The sequence below is a fragment of the Castanea sativa genome, chromosome 6 (assembly GCF_040712315.1).
Source record: "Castanea sativa cultivar Marrone di Chiusa Pesio chromosome 6, ASM4071231v1".
Classification (NCBI taxonomy): Eukaryota; Viridiplantae; Streptophyta; class Magnoliopsida; order Fagales; family Fagaceae; genus Castanea; species Castanea sativa.
Genome location: NC_134018.1, coordinates 8687858 through 8709974, shown reverse-complemented (window position 1 = coordinate 8709974; position 22117 = coordinate 8687858). Strand labels below are relative to the sequence as shown.

At 33.4% G+C, this 22117-nt stretch overlaps 2 protein-coding genes across 2 annotated transcripts; both read left to right on the top strand.

The window, feature by feature from the left end:
• Positions 1 to 3847: 3847 nt before the first annotated feature.
• On the top strand, positions 3848 to 6217 carry LOC142638452 (G-type lectin S-receptor-like serine/threonine-protein kinase LECRK1). Its single transcript, XM_075812487.1, has one exon. The coding sequence runs from the start codon at positions 3848 to 3850 to the stop codon at positions 6215 to 6217; it is 2370 nt and encodes a 789-aa protein (XP_075668602.1).
• Positions 6218 to 14761: 8544 nt separating this feature from the next.
• On the top strand, positions 14762 to 17168 carry LOC142638106 (G-type lectin S-receptor-like serine/threonine-protein kinase LECRK3). The gene has a single exon (XM_075812101.1). It carries the CDS (start codon positions 14762 to 14764, stop codon positions 17138 to 17140), a length of 2379 nt encoding a protein of 792 aa, XP_075668216.1. The 3' UTR covers positions 17141 to 17168.
• Positions 17169 to 22117: the final 4949 nt, after the last annotated feature.

Below are 22117 nucleotides of genomic sequence, written 5' to 3'. Positions count from 1 at the left end.
CTGCAAGAAAATTATTTTGGTTATCCTTTAAACAAAAGTATCCTATGGGCTCTTGGATTCAATTCATACTTTATTGCGTGGCTGGAATTTGTTTTCTCTGATCTTCAAGTTACATCTTTCAAAGTTTAAAGAACCAAAAGTCCAGATTGTTGGTTATGCCCCAACGTAAAAGTATCCTCTTGGCTCTAGGACTCAATTCATACTTTATTGCATGGCTACAATTTGTTTTTTCTCATCTTCATGTTACGTCTTTCAAAGTTTAAAGACCTAGAAGTCAAGATTATTGGTGGAGGTCGAGTGTCACATCATGAGGATGACTGATATGAATTTATTGTGTTTTGCTATACATGACTCAGTCCACTTCAATTAATTAATATTATGATGACTATAATTTTTCGTTTGTGCATTTAAAGTCATTTTGTTTTTTGTTTTGTCACTATGTCAACTTTCTCATTTTGGATTCCTTTTTTTTTTTTTTTTTTTTTTTTTTGAGGATTCTCATATTGGATTCTTGAAGATGCCTACAGAAAAGAAAAGAATTGGGCTGAGTTATCTTTAGTAGACTCTACAGTTCAATTCTTGTGGTTTTGGATGGCTAGAACGATGTCTCACATCTTCTTGAAGTTAGGCCTTCTATATGCAATTATGTGTTAATTCAATGACTTAACGGTCAAGATACTTGTGGAATGTTAGTAGTAAGCTCTAAGCGCACTTCCAGAAGTTGGTCTATCAATTTTCTTTCAGGCATTATCTTTTTGGAAATTCCAATACTAATAAATATGATGAATCTTTTAAGCACACATCTGTAACTAACAAGATGATGAATGCTTTAAGAACTACGTAGCAAAAAATTTAATATTAAATTTTTTTAAGCTAATGCACCAAGATATGTATGTAGTTATGTCAAACTTTGAGATTTTTTTGTTATTTTTTATATTGCACATCAAAGATAATAGTTTTATCTTGGGCTCCAAGAAAAATATTTTGGTTATTCCCCTAAGCAAAAGTATCCTATCGGCTCTAGGATTCAATTCATACTTTATTGCATGGCTAGAATTTGTTTTCTCTGATCTTCAAGTTACGTCTTTCAAAGTTTAAAGAACCAATAGTCAAAATTATTGGTGGAGGTCGAGTGTCACGTCATCAGGACGACTGTTATGAATTTATTGTGTTTTGCTATACGTGACTCAGTCCTTTTCGATTAATTAACATTATGATGACTATAATTTTTCGTTCATGCATTTAAAGTCTTTTTGTTTTTTGTTTTGTCACTATGTGAACTTTCTCATTTTGGATTCTTTTTTTTTTTTTTTTTTTTTAGGATTCTCATATTGGATTCTAGAAGATGCCTACAAAATAGAAAAGAATAGGGCTGATTTATGTTCTGTAGACTCTATAGGTCTATTGCTGTGGTTTTGCATGGCTAGAACGATGTCTCCCATCTTCTTGAAGTTAGAAGAAGACCACATAAGCATTTGAAGGATTAAAAGTCCATGTAAAAAAAAAAAAAAACCATAAAAACATAAAATTAAAGAAAAATTAAACAAATTTAAAATTAAATTTAACTTCAAATAAGAAGAACACGGAAAAAGAAAAAGGAAGAATGAAATTTGTAATCTTGGACTCTATAATCAATATTTGGTACAAAATAAAAATAATTTATAAAATAAAATTAAAAAAAAAACCCCAAATTTGCAATAACCCACATCTCCCAGATTCTCTAAACCCTCATCCGGATTTTATTATAATAAAGCATTCTGAGCAGATTTGGAAAACTCGCAGTGCAACTGAATTTCAACCGCTTCGTTCTATATTTGGAACAACTGAAAGGGAAATGACAACCCAAATCTAAAATTTGTTCTTCATTTCCTGACTCGCAATGGCTTGACTCGGCCTAGAGAAAGAGACTTGTTTATCAAATCCCCCAAAATCAAATCACATAGATCAACACGGATTTGATGTTTTCTAACCTTCAATCTTCAATCTACACCACAAAATCCCACACTTATTTATTTATTTTCATTTTCTCCTATTTTTTGGTTTCTCTTATCTATGCAAATCTCTCTCTTTAACAACGGCATTGGCAGAGCCACACACAATTACCATCGGAATTGAATCCAGACCCACGAGCAACACAATAGCGCACCACAAGTGAATCTAGCTAGCATCGGATTTGAAATTACCATAGTTGTATGAAAAAAGTTACGATAAAATATTATTTTGATTTTTAAACTTTATTAAAAGTTTGTTTTATCCTTAAACTTTAAAAAGTTTCTTTTTCATCCTTAAAATTTGTAAAACATTTTTTTAATAGATTGGAGACTAATTTAGGGATGAAAAAGAATTTTTTTCCGATAAATTAGGGATGAAATATATCTTTCTTAAAAATTTAAGAATAAAAAGTATTACATTTTTAATAATTTAACGATGAAAAATAAACTTTTAATAGTTTAGAGATGAAAAACAAACTTTTGGTAATGTTTAAAAACCAAAATAATATTTTACCCAAAAAATTTATGTTTGATTGGTGAGAAAGCATGGAACAGAAATGATGAGTTCTTTTTGTTTTTTTTGGTTGTTGAATGTATGAGTTTTGATTTCAATGTATTAAACTAGCCAAGAAGACCATGGGGAGCTTCTAAACTACAGTTTTGTTTCAGACTTCATAGACATGCTAGAAACCTAAAAAATGTATTGAAAGGAATTATATAAGTAGGGTCGTGTAAGGCCTATAAAACCTAAATAATGTTAGTAGTTAGTACCACAATAAAACTCATAATTTGTTCACAAAGCAAGTTGTAAGTGGTGGAGTTGTGAACCCACATGAACCTACCACTCACAACTCGCCACTTGGGCAAGTTATGGTTTTTGTTGTAGTACAAACATTATTCACAAAACCTAGTCCAAAAGATTTGATAATATGATCATTTTCCACACAAAACTCTTTGTTTTTGCGGAAGGATTCAAAAAGGTGTTTGATGAGCTTAATGATTTTTAAAAAAATAAAAATAAATATTGTGTGTGTGTGTGTTTTTCTTGACATGGACCTATTAGTCTTTCAAATGCGTGCCTTTTTTTAATATTATTTTACTAGCCACACCAGCTTCATTTTTGCTAACTATGTTATCCATTTGCCACATAGCAGTTTTTTGTTAGTGAATTAATGATGGAGACCAAATTGATTACAAGTTAAAAATATCAGGCACCAAATTGACTACTATCAAAATTTAATAACCAAATTGATTCGGACTCCAAAATGGTATTTCCACCTAAAATTAAACGTTCACACCACCAATTGTTTCTAACATCACAACCTTAGCAAGAAAAAAAACTCCCACAAAGAAAATTGTTCATAAGACAATTATAAATAAATAAATAAATAGGCAAAATTGAGAGAAAATCCAATTCTTTTTTAAATTAGATTCCAATTGTTGTCTAATTTTACTTCACGTTTCCTATTTAAGTTTTTTTAATTTTTGTTTTAGGTGAGTTAATGAGATACAAAAGACAAAAGGTCTAATATAAATAAATCATCAAAAACTCAATACAAAAAAAAAAAAAAAAAAAAAAAAAAAAAAGGTAAACTCATGTGCATATCCAAAAAAAAATTAAAAAAATAAAATAAGAGAGAATAATTTGAATCCATATGTGTGTAATTATAACTTTTTTTTAATTATACCAAGTAAATGCACAGATTCTACACTAGTATATATAATATATAACATTGTTACACACTTTAATTTTAGTATCCTTAGTCCTTACACGTGCAAATAGTGTGCATAATAAACACTCCTCTTCTCTTTAATATACACTCTCAAGTCTGATCCCTCTCATCTCACTCTGTCTCATGGCTTCCATACCAGTTCTGCCCTTACTGCTGCTTTTCCTACTACCCGTTTATGAAAACGCTCAACAAAACCAGTCCAATTTGATTCTTTTAGGTTCTTCTCTTTCTCCCAATGCAAACCGTACTTCTTGGCTCTCACCTTCTGGTCTTTTTGCATTTGGTTTCTATACACAAGATGATGGCTTCGCGATCGGAATATGGCTGGTTAATCAAACTGAGAAGACAATCTTCTGGACTGCAAATCGAGATGACCCACCTGTCTCCTCCAACGCTACCCTGAACTTTACTATTGATGGTAAACTGCTGCTTAGAACAGAGCAAGGCAGAGAACTTTCGATTATTGATGTGAATCAGGATGACCGACCTGCAACTTCAGCTGCTATGCTTGATTCTGGTAATTTTGTGCTCTACAAGAATCATTCCAATGTAATTTTCTGGGATAGCTTTGATTTTCCAACTGACACCATAATAGGGGGTCAGAATATCTCTAGCGGCAATAACTTGGTTTCAAGTGTGTCTATATCAGACCACTCGAGAGGAAGCTATTCACTTAATATGCAGATTGATGGAAACCTCGTAGCCTACCCCGTAAACAGCTCAGATGACTCGAAAGATGCATATTGGTCTTCAGGTACTTATAATGGAGGTTACTATGGCCAGCTCACTCTAACTCGGTTAGGCGTTCTTTTCCTTCCCGGGAGGTTTGGAGGGCGAATATTGGCAAATGGCTCATATCCTGACAAGAATGGAACTACAATCTACCGCGCAACACTTGATGCAGACGGGATTTTTAGATTGTATTTACACCATTTTAAGAGCGATAATAGCTCAAGTATGTTGACGAAGTGGTCGGCTCTGCAGAATCAATGTGAAGTCAGCGGTTTCTGTGGACTCAACAGTTACTGCTCAGGCATGGGTAGCAAAGCTGACTGTAACTGCTATCCTGGATTTGATTTCATCAACACCAGCAACAAGTTCCTGGGCTGCTACCACAACTTCAGCGAAGATGATTGTAGACGCAGTAAAGATCCAGCGATGCTATACAATGTCACTTCTTTAGAGAATATTGTGTTGAGGGGTAATTTCCCATATTCAGTTAAGCCAATGAATAAGGAAAATTGTGGCCAGTTTTGCCTGGAAGATTGCAATTGTGGAGCAGTATCATATACAGATTCCAATTGCAGAAAATATAAGCTTCCGCTTACATATGGTAGAATAAATGTAAGCGAATCAGCTACAACTTTCTTCAAGCTCAAGGGGATCCATTCCACTCAAATCCCCGAACTCTTTATTGGAAGCAAGAGAAGTCTGATTTTGATTCTTTCTGTAAGTTTGGGTACAGTTTCATGCTTGTGTCTTGTTTTGGCAACTTCTAGCTTCTTCGTGTACAGGCAGAAATTGGTCAGGTACAGAAAACTTTCAGAAAACGTGAACTTAGGATTAGCTGAAGAGTTTACTCTGCGGTTATTTTCTTACAACGAGCTTGAGAGTGCTACAGATGGCTTCAAGGAAGAGATAGGAAGGGGCTCATATGGAGTAGTTTACAAAGGGATTACATCTAGTGGTGGCAAAACTATTGCTGTTAAGAGACTCGAGAAAGCTGTGGAAGAAGGGGAACGAGAATTTGAGGCTGAAATTACTGTAATTGCACGAACTCATCATAAAAACTTGGTTCGAGTACTTGGTTTTTGTATTGAGGGATCCGGGAAGCTTTTAGTTTATGAGTACATAAACAATGGCTCTCTTGCAGATCTTATTTTCAAGGCTGAGAGGCCCCCGATTTGGAAAGAAAGAATAAGAATTGCACTAGATGTGGCCAGAGGACTTCTCTATCTGCATGAAGAGGGCGAAGTTTGTATCATCCATTGCAACATAAAGCCTCAAAACATACTCATGGATGATAATTGGATGGCGAAGATTTCAGATTTTGGGTTTGCAAAACTGCTAATTCCAAATCAATCAAGAGCCACGACAGATGCGGAAGGAAGAAGTGCATATTTAGCGCCTGAATGGGAAAAGAATTCCATGAATATATCAGTAAAAGCTGATATATACAGCTTTGGTGTTGTGCTTTTGGAGATTGTCTGCTGTAGAAGAAGTATAGAATTAAATGTTTCAACTGCAGATGAGATTGTTCTTACTGATTGGGTATATAACTGCTTTGCTGCTGGAGAGTTGGAAAGGCTTGTGGTTGTGGAAGATGAAAATGTGGACTTCAGGAAATTGGAAAGAACAGTGAAGGTGGGCTTGTGGTGTGTTCAAGAAGATCCAGCTTTGCGCCCTTCAATCAAAAATGTAATCTTGATGTTGGAGGGGAAAATAGATATTCCAGTTCCCCCTTCTCCAGTTCTTTGCATTGCTGTTTCATGATATATGCATCTAGTAAATGCGTGAAAATGGACAAATACCATCATTTTTCAAAATTTGTAGCAAAAAGACATTGTTTTGAAATTATTAGGAATATACCACTTTTCTAGTACTCGAGTTTAAGAAACTTGAGTACTAAATGGTACTCGAGTTTAAGAAACTCGAGTTTCTAGAAGTTTTGCCACCGTGGCACAGCTAACCTGGAATTTGTGCAATTAAAAAAAAATATGTGGCACTTAAGCTTGGTAAACTCGAGTTCCATGCAACACAGTACTCGAGCATACCAGGCTCGAGTACTTTATAAATAAAATGTTTGTGTTTATTTTTTTTGCTCGAGCTCACCAAGCTCGAGTTCCTTGTAATATGGTACTCGAGTTTGGTAAACTCGAGTTCCTTATAAACTTTTTTTTCTTTTGCATAATCGACAAATAAACATAAACATAAACATAAGTAGTTTTTTATGTTTTTATTTATTTAAATAGAAGCATTGTAAAATATAGAGATTTTAATTTCAAAATACAAATTTCTAGGCCACTCATACCTCTTGTTCATTCATTCTTAACACACTCATCAATTTCTTACTTCTCGGAAGCGTTATGGTCAAATTGGTTAAAATATTGGGATTACAATGAGAAATTAGAACAACATGTAAAAGAAAAATCTCACTCCATTTTTAGGCATTGGCACACCGAAAGAAGTTTAAGGGACATAATTGTTCACCGTTTTAACATAAAACACCTAGCGAAATTGTGTTTTCTAAATTTAAAAGTCAAATCTGAATTTTTTTTCATGTTTGAATTCACAATAATCGAATATATTTTTCTGCACTGATAAAATCTATTTCTACATTAATAAAATTTGTTTTCTGCATTAATTAAAATTGTTCATTGTTTTCTCATAAAAATTGTTCACTGTTTTGTGCATAAACTGTTTTTAGCATTCTGCATAAAATTAATTTTTTTTCAGCATTATTTAAAAAATTGTTCACTCTCTTAATTACATAAATTATTCCCTGTTAACTGCATAAATTGTTCACTGTTTTCTCATAAAACACATAGTGAAATCGTGTTTTCTAAATTTAAAAGCCAAATCTGAATGTTTTTTCATGTTTGAATTTCACAATAATCAAATCTATTTTTTTGCATTGATAAAATCTGTTTTTACATTAATAAAATCTACTTTCTACACTAATTAAAACTGTTCATTTTTTTCTCATAAAAAATTTTCACAGTTTTGTGCATAAACTATTTTTAGCATTCTGCATAAAATTATTTTCTATTTAGCATTATTTAAAAAATTGTTCACTCTCTTTTTTGCATAAATTATTCTCTATTCACTGCATAAATTGTTCACTTTTTTCTCATAAAACACCTAGTGAAATCGTGTTTTCTAAATTTAAAAGCCAAATTTGAATGTTTTTTCATGTTTGAATTTCACGATAATCGAATCTATTTTTCTACATTAACAAATCTGTTTTTACATTAATAAAATCTACTTTCTGCATTAATTAAAACTGTTCATTGTTTTCTTATAAAAATTGTTCACTGTTTTTAGCATTTTGCATAACATTATTTTTTGTCTAGCATTATTTAAAAAAAATTTCACTTACTTTTCTGCATAAATTATTCTCTACTCACTGCATAAATTGTTCACTGTTTTCTTATAAAACACCTAGTGAAATCGTGTTTTTCTAAATTTAAAAGCCAAATTTGAATGTTTTTTCATGTTTGAATTTCACAATAATCGAATCTATTTTTCTACATTAATAAATCTGTTTTTACATTAATAAAATCTGCTTTCTGCATTAATTAAAACAGTTCATTGTTTTCTCATAAAAATTGTTCACTGTTTCGTGCATAAACTGTTTTTAGCATTCTTCATAAAATTATTTTTTGTTTAGCATTATTTAAAAAGTTGTTCACTCTCTTTTCTGCATAAATTATTCTCTACTCAATACATAAATTGTTCACTGTTTTCTCATAAAACACCTAGTGAAATCGTGTTTTCTAAATTTAAAAGTCAAATCTGAATGTTTTTTCATGTTTGAATTTCACAATAATCGAATCTATTTTTCTGCATTAATAAATCTGTTTTTACATTAATAAAATCTGCTTTCTGCATTAATTAAAACAGTTCATTGTTTTCTCATAAAAATTGTTCACTGTTTCGTGCATAAACTGTTTTTAGCATTCTTCATAAAATTATTTTTTGTTTAGCATTATTTAAAAAGTTTTTCACTCTCTTTTCTGCATAAATTATTCTCTACTCACTGCATAAATTGTTCACTGTTTTCTCATAAAACACCTAGTGAAATCTTGTTTTCTAAATTTAAAAGCCAAATCTGAATGTTTTTTCATGTTTGAATTTCACAATAATCGAATCTATTTTTCTGCATTGATAAATTTGTTTTTACATTAATAAAATCTGTTTTTTGCATTAATTAAAACAGTTCATTGTTTTCTCATAAAAATTGTTCACTGTTTTGTGCATAAACTGTTTTTAGCATTCTAAATAAAATTATTTTCTGTTTAGCATTATTTAAAAAGTTGTTCACTCTCTTTTCTGCATAAATTATTCTCTGTTAACTGCATAAACTGCTCATTGTTTTCTCATAAAACACCTCGTGAAATCATGTTTTCTAAATTTAAAAACCAAATCTGAATGTTTTTTCATGTTTGAATTTTACAATAATCGAAAACAGATTTTTATGAGAACAATTTATGCACAAATCTATGCACAAAACAGTGAACAATTTTTATGAGAAACTAATGAACGGTTTTAATTAATGCAAAAAATTGATTTTATTAATGTAAAAATTGATTTTATCAATGTAAAAAAATAGATTCGATTATTGTAAATTCAAACATGAAAAAACATTCAAATTTGGCTTTTAAATTTAGAAAACACGATTTCACTAGGTGTTTTATGAGAAAACATTAAACAATTTATGCAGTGAACAGAGAATAATTTATGCAGAAAAGAGAGTGAACAATTTTTTAAATAATGCTGAACAAAAAATAATTTTATGCAGAATACTAAAAACAGTTTATGCACAAAACAGTGAACAATTTTTATGAGAAAACAATGAACAGTTTTAATTAATGCAGAAAATAGATTTTATTAATGTAGAAATAGATTTTATCAATGCAGAAAAATAGATTCGATTATTGTGAAATTCAAACATGAAAAAACATTCAGATTTGAATTTTAAATTTAGAAAAGACGATTTCACTAGGTGTTTTATTTTAAAACAGTGAACAATTTATGTTGCTTAAACTTCTTTCGGTGTGCCCATGCCTAAAAATGGAGTGAGATTTTTCTTTTACATGTTGTTCAAATTTCTCATTGTAGCTCCAATATTTTAACCAATTTGACCATTACGCTTCCGAGAAGTAAGAAATTGATGAGTGTGTTAAAAATGAATGAACAAGGGGTATGAGTGGCCTAAAAATTTGTATTTTGAAATTAAAATCTCTATATTTTACAATGCTTCTATTTAAATAAATAAAAACATTAAAATAAAACTACTTATGTTTATGTTTATGTTTATTTGTCAAGTATGCAAAAAAAAAAAAAAAAGTTTATAAGGAACTCGAGTTTACCAAAATCGAGTTCCATATTACAAGGAACTTGAGCTTAGTGAGCTCGAGCAAAAAAAAAAAACACAAACATTTTATTTATAAAGTACTCGAGCCTGGTATGCTCGAGTACTGTGTTGCATGGAACTCGAGTTTACCAAGCTCGAGTACCACATAATTTTTTTTAATTGCACAAATTCCAGGTCAGCTATGCCACGGTGGCAAAACTTTTAGGAACTCAAGTTTCTTAAACTCATGTACCATTTAGTACTCGAGTTTCTTAAACTCGAGTACTAGAAAAGTGGTATATCCTTAATAATTTCCGAAATAGTGTTTTTTTGCTACAAATTTTGAAAAATAATGGTATTTGGACATTTTCACCCTAGTAAATGTATACTGGGGATGTGTTCAGGTGTATGTATACATACATTTAGTAGGTATGCATACCCTAGTTTGTTTTTATGATTTTTTTTTTTTCTCTCAAATGGAACCAACAATATCTTTTTAAGATAATTTCAATCTATGGAACACACCATATGAAACCAACATTATTGTAGCTAATATGAGTGATCTGATCTCTTAATTGGTTCCGTTATCTTTTTGTATTTTGTGTGCTTTGTTTTCTTTTTTTTTTTTCTTTTTTTTTTTTGGTTAACTGTGTGCTTTGTTATCATTCTTTAGCCAAAAAAAAAAATTGTAATGGATAAAATAAAGGAAAAAACTATTTTTATATTGCACTATTCATGATAAGTGTACATTGTAGTTATAATAATTGTACACTTTCCCAAGGGCGGCGCTACACTTTGTTCAGGGGGTTCAAATAAACCACCTGACTTCAGTTTTTTTTTTTCTTTTATATATATATATATATATATATATATATTTTGTTAGTTTAATTAATACTTTAATTATTCTTAAAAATATTATTTTTGCACACCTTGACTTAAATTTTATACCTCCTTATTACAAGTATTTCCAACTCTAAGAATAAGAAAAGTGTTTGTGAATTGTAAGTGTCACTCTTTATTATAAATTTATATTATATGTGTGTGAGTGTGTCTAATATTGATTGTGTGTATTACTTTTTGTTATAATGTTATTTGTGTAAATAATGATGTGTGTGGAAGTTTGTGTGCACAGTATAAATATAAGGGAAATGTTTTGATACCACTTTCAAGGGAAATGTTTTCATACCACTTTTATAGGAAATATAACAATTACCCTAAGGGCATCTGTTATATGACCCTAAATATAATATAACTTTATATAATTTAGTAATTAGGAAATATAGAGGGTTTGTTGCATGTGTGTGTATTGTTATCATGTTATAATAACTTTTTGTTATAAAGTTAGAAAAATTCAAGAATAAAAATTGTAAAGTTAGTGATTGTTCAAGTATTTGATTAGTTAAGTAGACATGTAGTGTATTATTTATGTATGAATGAGTATGATTGTGTACGTCAATAATTAATACAAAGCACATGAGTTGAGTTTATTCATTTAGTTTAAAATATTTTTATAAAAACAAAGACAAATCAATAATAACAAGTGCATAAAAATAAAAATGTTAGACAAACTTAACAAAATATAATGGTCATAGCTACCCGCAATGGCAATAAATACTCACAATGAACTATCATGTAACAATTCAAAATTTGAAAACTGATGCCAAAGGCCTTGTAGCTGAATTGACACCTCCCCATACACAAAGTACTTGAGGGTCTACGGAGAAAAGAGTTTGAATTGCGGAGTTAACAGCATATTATAATTATTTCTCAAGAAAATTTTTGAAAACTTGTAGAAGGAAATTGTAAAGCTTTTTTTTTTTTTTGGGTCAATAACTCGATATATTCAAATTCTCTTTTTATTAAAAAAAATTTCATTTAAGTTTTTTAATGACCGCCCTAAATAAAATTCATGAAGTCGCCACTGCACTTTCCCCAAAGTGGCAAATATTTGCCACATTTTTGCCTATAATGTAGACTTTATATGGTATTATTCTTTTTTTTTTAGAGTTTCAACCTACGGTGTTACCAATTGAACTAACTGGAATCCACTGATACTATTCATGTAATCTAATCAATTCCTATGTTTATTTTATTCTAGACCATTTGGCACAAGTTTATTTGATTTTTTTTTTAATATAGATAAAAAATCGATTGAAGTAAAAAAGTGAAGACCGTATAGAAACAAATAAACTAAAAAGCTAAATGAAAAGGCCAATCACAAACATACTCGCCCTAAAAATTTCGTATAATATCCACTTTAGACAATTAATGAAGAAAATAAGATTGTTCATTTTTTATTGGATGTGATGGTGGACAATGTACCATGAAATTAATCCATTTTGAATATGAACAGTTATACCATTAGATTCAATTTTTTACATTCATGTGTAAAATCTGAGTATTTTTAAAAGGAAAAAAAAATGTTCATACACCCCTTTGAACTTTAAGATAATAAGCATGATATCCCTTTAATTTTTATTTTTACCAATTTAAACTATTAACTTTACACATCTGCCAAATCAACACTTTCATTAGTCTCCTGGTAAATCACAAACAGAATACACGTACATCTCACATGAACTTTAATGGTCTATGAAAGCTCGGATTTGTGTTAAAAACACAAAAGCTTTTTAGATCCCAAAAATAAAAATTACGGCCCAGTTGATTTTACTCTAACTTAAATTAAGTGCGGAATAGAGTAAATGCAAGGGAACAAACGATACAACTACTCTAAGCCATATTCAACAAAACACAGCAGTAAAATGAAAGCTAAAAGAGTAGAGAAGAGAGATGCAAATACAAGATAATACGTTGATGTGTTGTCGAAGAGGAAACCGAAGAACTCGGCAAAAAACCTCTCCGCCGCCCTCCAAGCGGTAAATCGATCCACTAGACAATAAGTTGGGATACACGAATAGCAAAAGACCCTCCAAGCCTAGTCTACCCAGTGCACCTAAGCCCTCCAAGCTCCTACTCCAACAAGGTTTCTCAGAACCGTGTCTTGTCTAATTTTTCGAATCCCGCAATGCGCCCGATTGCATCCACCAAAACTTGACTTTTTCCAATACTTCCCAACAGCACCAAAACTTCACTAGATACTTAGTATAGGTGTGGTAAGTGTTTGGGCTATCAACCTCTCAAGGATTTGAAAATGGAAAGGTAAAAGTAGAGGAAAACCATAATGGATGGTATAGAGAATTGTGGATATCACACTCCCAAGGGTTTGAGGTTAGGATTTTTTCTTTGAAAAGTTCTCTACTCAATATATGGGTAATGATGGTATATATAGCGTGTATGAGGATGTAGTAGAGTAGATAAGATAAAATAGCAAAACAAACTGTTTCGCAGGTATCTCCCAGGAAGGCCTTACCCACGAGACACTCGCGAAAACCAACTATCATCATCTGTTATGACTCTTCGCATTCCAGTCATGTGTTGGGCATATGCATCACTTACGGGATGGCTAGTTGCAAGCTACTCGCGAAAACTCCTTTGCCTTCAATAGATGCCTTGAATCTTCACACACACTCTCTCTCTCTCTCACACACAAGCCTTACAAATAAATCTCACATAAAATACAGGGTACAAAAGATTGAATAAAATTACAATCAAATTTGACACGGAATTAAAAACAACACATAATAGTTGTAAATTACAACTTTACAATCTATTTGGATGGAGGGGGGAAGGAGGGAGAATGAAATGGAGTAGAATAGAGTGTGCTAAAAATAAGCAAATTTTGTGTTAAATCTACTCTACTCTGCACCCCTTTCCTCTCCCTCAATCCAAATGAATCATAAATCACCAAATATCCAAGGGCTGAACAACGTGAGAGGGAGAGAAACTAAGAGAGAGACCTACTGCCAGCGTAGTTGAGAGAAAGAGAATGGGGAGGTGATCACGCCAGAGCCACCATGCCGTCGACAGCCACCATTGTTTCTGCCATCATCTTGCTGCTGGTATGGGTTGGTATGTTAGTTTGTTATTTATTTTTTATTTTTTTTTCAATCATTTATGTGCGAGTCTCTACTTGAATTTCATAGTTTGATTTAATTTTCAAGGTTACCCAATGTATGAACTTGTGGTGGATTGGGTAGAGTTGGCCATGCTTTGTTTTTGTGTATGAAAGCTGTAATCTCGTCTTTGAAAGTGAATGAATTACTTTTTCTAACAAATCCTTTCTTTGAGATTTTCTTTCTCTAAATTTTAACATGTTTAATCAAACAGCCAAATCCCATTAAAGCACTGGCCATACATCCCTCTCGGGCATTTCATCAAACAGTTGTATAGCATTCTCAAAAGCACTTTGAAACTAGCTTTGATCATTTTACCACAACCAACTCTACCCAATCCATCACAAGTTTCATACATTGGGTAACCCGAAAATTAAACCAATCTATGAAATTCACGTAGAGACTCGCACACGGATGATTGGAAAAATAAAAGAGCAGGAAAAAAAATAACATACCAACCCATACCAGCCGCAAGATGACGGTGGAAACAATGGTGGCTGTAGACGGCGTAGCGGCTGGCGACAGTGGCTCTGGCCTAATCACCTCCCCATTCTCTCTCTCAACTACGCCGGCTGTAGGTCTCTCTCAATTTCTGGTTGGATATTTGGTGATTTAAAGTTCACGTGAGATGCACATGTATTCTGTTTGTGTTTTAACGGACAGACTTATTGATTTGGTAGTTACATAAAGTTTACGAAGTAAATTGGTAAAATAAAAGTTCAAGAAGTGTCACGACCGTTACCTTAAAATACAACTTGTATGAGCATTTTTCATCTTTTAAAATACCAACGTTTTTGCATTAATTGTAAATATTAATGTTAAATAGTGAACATGGTGTGAAAGCATATTTTCCCTCTTTGAATATAGAGGATCAATTTTTCCAAAAAATTTCACCGTTTTATTAAGTCGCTTGCTCGTGTCTCTCGTTAAATCTTACCTACTAGTATTATGCTTCTTTCATCCCTTCGGACCCTTCCCATGGCTTCCATATCCGTTGTTTTCTTAGTCCTGTCCATAGCCTTTGTATGTGGGATGGCTCAACCAAAGCAAGATAGCTCAATAAGCATTAGTGCTTCACTCACCCACCCTGGCTCATGGCCTTCTCCTTCTAACCGATTTGCATTTGGGTTCTATCGGCAAGGCAGTGGCTTTGCGGTGGGAATATGGTTGGTTAGTCAAGACAATAGAACAGTTGTGTGGACAGCAAATCGCGATGGTCCACTGGTCACCTCGAATGCAGTGGTGCATTTTAACCGGGATGGTAAGCTTGTGTTACAAACAGAGCAAGGACAGGAACAGTTCATTGCTGGTAGTGCAAAAGAACCCGTTTCCTATGCAGCCATGCGTGATTCTGGTAATTTTGTGCTGTATGACACGGATAACATACCTCAATGGCAGAGTTTTGATAATCCTACCGATACCATTTTAGGAGGTCAAGCTCTGTATAGAGAACGTCAACTGTCCTCCAGTTTAAATAAGAGTGACCACTCAACCGGACAGTTTGATCTCAGGATGCAGGCGGATGGAAACCTTGTTTTGTACCCAGTAACCAGTGAAGACACCCCGCTAGATGCCTATTGGAGTTCTGATACATATTGGGGTGTCTGCAAATTTAAACTTTATCTTGATTCTAACGGCAGTTTAATCCTCATCAATGAATCCGCTGGAACAACCGTCCGTACCTTGTTTTCCAATTTCTATGGAGACATCAACCCCAACAACAACAACAATACCATATATCGTGCAACTCTTGATTTTGATGGAATTTTCCGATTGTATTCTCACACCTACCATGAGAATGGCAACTACCATGTATCTATTTTATGGTCAGCATTAAGCAGTTCATGCATGGTAAACGGTTTTTGTGGCTTCAATAGCTTTTGTACGCAAGATAACGACCAAAGCGACTGTCGTTGCCTTCCTGGGCACGATTTTGTAGACCCCAATAGAAGGACTCTTGGTTGTGAGAGAAACTTTTCAAGAGCAGGGTGTAGAGGTGCGAAAGAAAATGCAACCTTTTATTACATCAGTACTATGGAGAACATGACGTGGGGAGCCATTCCGTATTTTTCTGCAGAAATGTCAATGGAAGAATGTAGCAGCTCATGTTTGGAAGACTGCAATTGTGGGGCGGCACTCTTCAAGCAGAATTATTGCCAGAAACAACAGTTTCCACTGAATTATGTTAGAAGAGATACTGCAGGTGGGTACATGGCGTTCTTTAAAGTCGGGCACACGGCGCTCTTGAATCCATCCCTCATGATCACAAGCAAAGCAGACATGGTACAAATAGTTCTTGAAATTATAGGTTTTACTGTTTTGTCATGTGTTGCTCTCGCAATCTTTGGCAGATTCATTTTCAAAATGCGAGTTTTAAGGTACAAACGGCTGTTACATAATGGTAAGTTGGGCCTGCCTGAGGAGGTAACCTTGAGATTGTTCACGTACAACGAGCTCAAAAGAGTAACAAAGGGTTTTAAGGAGGAGTTGGGTAAAGGTTCTTTTGGAGCAGTTTACAAAGGTGCTCTAGGCAAAGGTAAAAAACTTGTTGCGGTGAAACGACTAGAAAAATTAGTTGAAGAAGGTGAAAGAGAGTTCCGTGCGGAGATGCGAGCAATTGGAAGAACCCATCACAAGAACTTGGTTCGGTTGCTGGGTTTCTGTACTGAGGACTCTAAAAGGCTTCTGGTTTATGAATACATGAGCAATGGTTCCCTTGCTGACCTACTGTTTGGGGTCATATTGCGTCCACATTGGACTGAGAGATTGAGAATTGCGTTGGATGTGGCAAGAGGAATTCTCTATCTACATGAAGAGTGTGAGGCCCCTATCATTCATTGTGATATAAAGCCTAAAAACATTTTGATGGATGATTGTTGGAATGCTAAAATCTCTGACTTTGGGCTGGCCAAGTTCTTAATGCCAGATCAGACAAGGACCTTCACAGGGGCCAGAGGAACAAGAGGGTATGTGGCACCAGAATGGCATAAGAACATCCCTATATCAGTGAAGGCAGATGTTTACAGTTATGGGATCGTGCTCTTGGAAATTGTATCTTGCAGAAAGAACATAGATGTTAATGCATCCACTGCAGAGGAGATTGTCCTTTCTTCTTGGGCCTATAAGTGCTTTGCTGCTAGAGATTTATGTAAGCTTATGATTGGTGAAGAGGTAGATATGATGAGCTTGGAGAAAATGGTGAAGGTGGGACTGTGGTGTATTCAAGAAGAACCAGCTCTTCGTCCCTCTATGAAGTGTGTTGTCTTGATGTTAGAAGGTATTACTGAAGTACCAGTTCCCCCATGTCCAACTACTCCCTCCATGTAATCGATTTCGCCTAAAGTTTAAATTTTCGTTTCTCATTTGTACAAATAAGTGGTGACACATGATGCATGGGCGTGTTGTATTTTCATTTTGAAACAAATGTATTACTTATGTGAAATTCTCATGTAATAAATATTTAGAGAATTACTTGAAACAAGGTGCGAATATTGCATCATGAATGCTTGTCTTTGGCAAGTTAAAATACTCACCCCAGAAGATAAAAGATTTAATAGTCTCCATTTCTAACATATGTTACTCTACAATGCGAGGCAGATACTCATGGTTCTTGTTGTTAGCAATAGCCAGCAGCCACAATATATTATACAAATTCCATGCCAAATGTATCTTAAAATTTAATGAAAAAATCTCCAAAAAGTTCAACCAACCAATGTCTTCAACATAACCCTTATATTTCTATCTATTGCTCTCAGAGTATATGCTGTAATTTGAGTGTTTTGTCTCCAAATTTTGGAAATATGATTGTGGTAGATGTGAAAGTTACCAAAAATAGGTGATGAAAGAGATGATCAATAATCTGCAAATAATCTTAATATGCCATCTTGTCTGTTCATTGAGGTCTTACTATCACAAAAATAAATAGCTTGATTTAGAACAAATTAAAGTTAAGTCATATAACAGAAGTTAATCTCAAACAAGCATCTGTAACAATCAGATAGCAACATATGTAAAGGTGAAATAAAATTCTTAAATGTGAACTAGCAGATGATTTCAAAGATTAAAGGAAATAACATGATATGTAAATGTGAATTATTAAAACAAATCTGTTTAGTGGTTGACATGAAATGAAACTTACATAAGTACATTTTTCCTAGCAAAAAGTGTTCAGGGACTTTTAACTAGAACTTTACTTTCTCATTAAGCAGTGTTATTTCTATGAATGGTGAAGTTATGGAAGTGGGGGTAATTGCAGCTCAGAAGAACTAAGAAGGAAATATCAATCTCTCTGTGCCAAATTGTGAATGTCATGTGAATTCCTACCCTGTTACATATGTAACTGTAAAATTTATAAATTATCAACCTCTACTGGTCAAAAATTTCTTCCCTAAATTAGTTTCATAGTGTTACTGGCATTTATAGTTGTATTTAAGAAAGAGCTTACATTTTCAGGCTGCCAACCCACCCCCCCCCCCCCCCCAAAAAAAAGCTTACTTTAAGTTTTAAGGACATGTCAAGATCCTTTCTCACTTGAATCATACTAACTTCAAAAACAGATCAGTTATAGGATAATACACATCATATTTTATTTTTTGATGGCATATCAATCTTTATTCTATTTGTCTGAGTCTACATTCCATGGTCTAATGCATCTTAGTATTTGAAAATATTAACTACTTATGCACTTGATTCTTTTACTTTTACTCTGGGAAGTGGATGCTTTGAAGGGTAAATAGCATCTGCAGTTGAAGATGCTATTTCCAATAAAATTAGAGAAGGTATTATAAAGCTTGAGTCTTGGAATCACTTCAAATATACATCCCAGTATACAGCATTGCTGTTTTAAATGCCACTTGTGTGGCCAATCCTGTGCTGTGTAATTCTTCCATTGAATTTGAGATTAAAGGTCTAGTCACAGGCACTGCAAAGGATGCATTTGTAGTTTCAAACTATAACCATAAAGGATGAAGGGGTTCTACTTCCTGCAGCAGTCCAGCTAAGATGAATCAGATCGCATTACAAGAAACTGTCTTTAATTATGTATCATAGTTTACTTTGATGTATGTTGTTTCACTGTCTAACTTCATTATTCAAGTACCGTTGAAAAGATCTCTTTTACTTTTGTAATAGCGCATGTATGGAACTTTGAAAATATCAAGCTATACAACTGTGTGATGCATTTTTTGCATTGTCAAGATGGGACATATTACTTAGACTGGCTTCTGGCTTTGTTTGAGTATCTCCAAAAGTGTCTTATGCTGGATTGAAACTGTTGCCTGAGCACTAACTCACATTGGGCATATATTAAAACTGAGAAGCACAAAGCACAATCAAATAAGGTGCAACAAGATGATAATCTGAGGTAAGGAATAGAGGTCAAGACCTTACCATTACAGCCAGAACAAAGGAGCATGATGATCAAGTAAAGATTACAAAGTCAGTATTAGCAAGTGCAGAGGTATTGGAAACAATAGAAGCAGTACCCTTTTACCAAGACTTTATACATTGATCTGAAGTAATGAAGGGAGCTACACATGCCACTTGGAAGTTAGTTATTGCAGTTAGTACACGTGTACAGTTAGTTGGGAATTAGTTGCTTAACAGTTTTCTTCCCTAATTTTAAGGAGTTAGTTACAGAGCAAAGCTTGCTACTTTCGTGTATATATAGGAGTAGTGGCTATTGTATTATTCACTTTTTTGGTACTCTCTGTATTGTAATTTTGTGTTCATCAATAAGAATTACAATTCTATTTAGAGAGAGTCTTCTAGAATTTTACATATCTAAGTTGCAACCTTGAATTTTCTGTAATGCAAATGAGATTGGACATTGGATTGTTAACAAAATAACTATCCGTCCATTTTGAACACTGCTGGATGGAGATACGTCCATTGTTTCTCAACTGTACAAGCAGTACTGTGTTATTTGTTGGTTCAGGAGATAAGTACTTCCGGCTCAGCAGAAATCTTGAGGAATAATTTAACTGGTAGTGTCAGATTGAAAGAATTGAAGTGGAGTGAGTTTGGCGATCTTTTTCGGGTTATTGTCATTTTGGTCAGTGTCAGGTCACTAGTTGGGAATTTGAAGACAGGTAGAAAGCCCAAAAGTGACAAAAATTTTGAATGACTGGCAGAACTGGACACCTGCCAAAAGAAGTGACTAGCGGCTACTAGTCCATTTATAGGTCAGTAAATGGGAAACAGCCCAAAGCCCAAAACAAAAGAAGAAATTTCACACACAACAAGTGCCCCAAAATTGGTCTTAAAATGGCCCAAGTAATAGCTTCGTGAGAAGAAGTCAGCAGATACTAAACCCATTAATATGGGATCTTCTTCCATGTGATGTGAAGCTTTAGACAATTGTCTAAATGGCCGAATGAAAGAGACATCCCGCTACGTACAGAAAATCAGTACAAACTTATCACGTCTATAGCATTATTTACACTTGCCCATCAGAGACCCAGGTTGCAGGTGGAATTTGAAGAAATTCTCATGGTGATTGAATTATTGGTTTCTCCATACCATAAACATTGGTGTCACAGCTAGAATAATAGTTGAACTTTGGGCCATCCGTTTCGGCTTGCGATTTGCACGGGAACCGGGTTAATACTTAAGACACATCCAAGTGAAATCCAACTCCCTGCTAGGCTGCTAGCTACAATTGTCTACTACATTTGATTTTCCACCTGCACTAACAAATTTGATTGATGATTGTAGGTACCTAATCTCAATTTAACAAATTTGATTGATGTTGTAGGAGTCAAGAAAAAAAAAAAAAATTAGGACCAAGTTCTTTTTTTCCTAGCTACTTGTAATTGCGTTATAGATTTAAATTGTTTCGGTTAAAGTTGAGTTTTTAAAGTGCATTTCATGAGATAACGGATGCACTTTGAAACATGTAATGTAACATAAGTGAAGTCACTTCAAAAAATTTTGTTCTATTGCAACTTTCTTCCACTGCTAAGTGCTTGCTTTTTTTTTTTTTACGCTAGACAAGGATTTGAAAGTTTTTCACGCGTCCCAAAAGATAAATGAAAATTATTTATAAATCTTTTGGTGAGACCAATAATATAATATTACACATAAGAACAAATTTTCATTTTCAGACTTAATTACTTTAAAAATAAAAATGTGATTAGGGGTTTGTAGCTTAATTGACATTTTTTAATATTTTTAATAAAAACAATTCAAATCATTCTCTTTCTGCAATATAACTTTCAAATTAGCACAAATAATAAAAATAAAAATAAGAATCTGTAGAGATTACGGCCAATTTTTGAATAAATAGCCCAAACTCAAAAGGTGAACAAATTAATACCCAACACACGCATTGGACTAATTGTCCAACAAAAGCCCAAACCCAATTCCCAGCCCCTTAGTTTTTCTTGACTTACTGAGGGCTCGAAGCGTCACCACTTGAGGCTCCATTGGGAGCTTGAGTTTTCACCACACGTGCCCCTGCTGAAGGCTCAAAAGCCTCTAGTTAATCGCAGGGCCCAACAAAGCCCAACAGCAAAGAGTAGTAAGTGGAACTCCCTAGAGTAGAGCTGGGCCTAGGTGAGATCCAAACCAAAAATTCATCTCTTCAATTACAAATTACAATATTGAATTTGCATGATGTCCGAGAAGCAGTATTGAACTTGTATTCCCTTTTCCCTATATTTATTGTCTAACATTTTATATTTTGGTTTCGATACTAAAGAAAGCATTTTCATTTTGGTTGCCCATGATTATTGTGCATGTTCAAAAGAGAAAGTTCAAGAAAGTTGACAACATTTTCGTAATAATTTTATTTTGAGTTATGGTGAATTTAGCGTGCTTTTGTTTTATTTTGATTTATGGTGGTTTAAAACTTTATTTTATCATGAAAATATTCTGAGATTTTATTGTGATCGAGTAGAATATATTAAAACTATACCCTGATATTTCTCTCACAATAATTTTTTTTTTAATTTCTCTAATTTCTATCTATATGGGTAAATTTGAAAAGTATTGGAATGGAAAACTTAAATTTTATAATTTCTATCATAATTTTAAATAAAAAAATTAATTTTTGTAATTTCTATCATGCCTAACAAAAGCCTAATATATGACAATGGGCCATATCCCGTTCCTAAGGCAATTAACACCTTGATTAAAAAAAATAACTTGCAATTTTAAATTATTACTCTTCAAGAACAGTTACTCTAAAGTATAAAATTTAGTTGAACACAAAATCATGGACAAAAGGGAGGTGGTTATGCCCAGTTGCCCACTATTTAATACCCATTAGAGCATTAGCATCCAGTTTCTAAAAAATATTTCATT

What these genes read in the sequence shown, in the direction of transcription:
- LOC142638452 (XM_075812487.1), top strand. Translation starts at nt 3,848, where the DNA reads ATGGCTTCCATACCAGTTCTGCCCTTACTGCTGCTTTTCCTACTACCC.
- LOC142638106 (XM_075812101.1), top strand. Translation starts at nt 14,762, where the DNA reads ATGCTTCTTTCATCCCTTCGGACCCTTCCCATGGCTTCCATATCCGTT.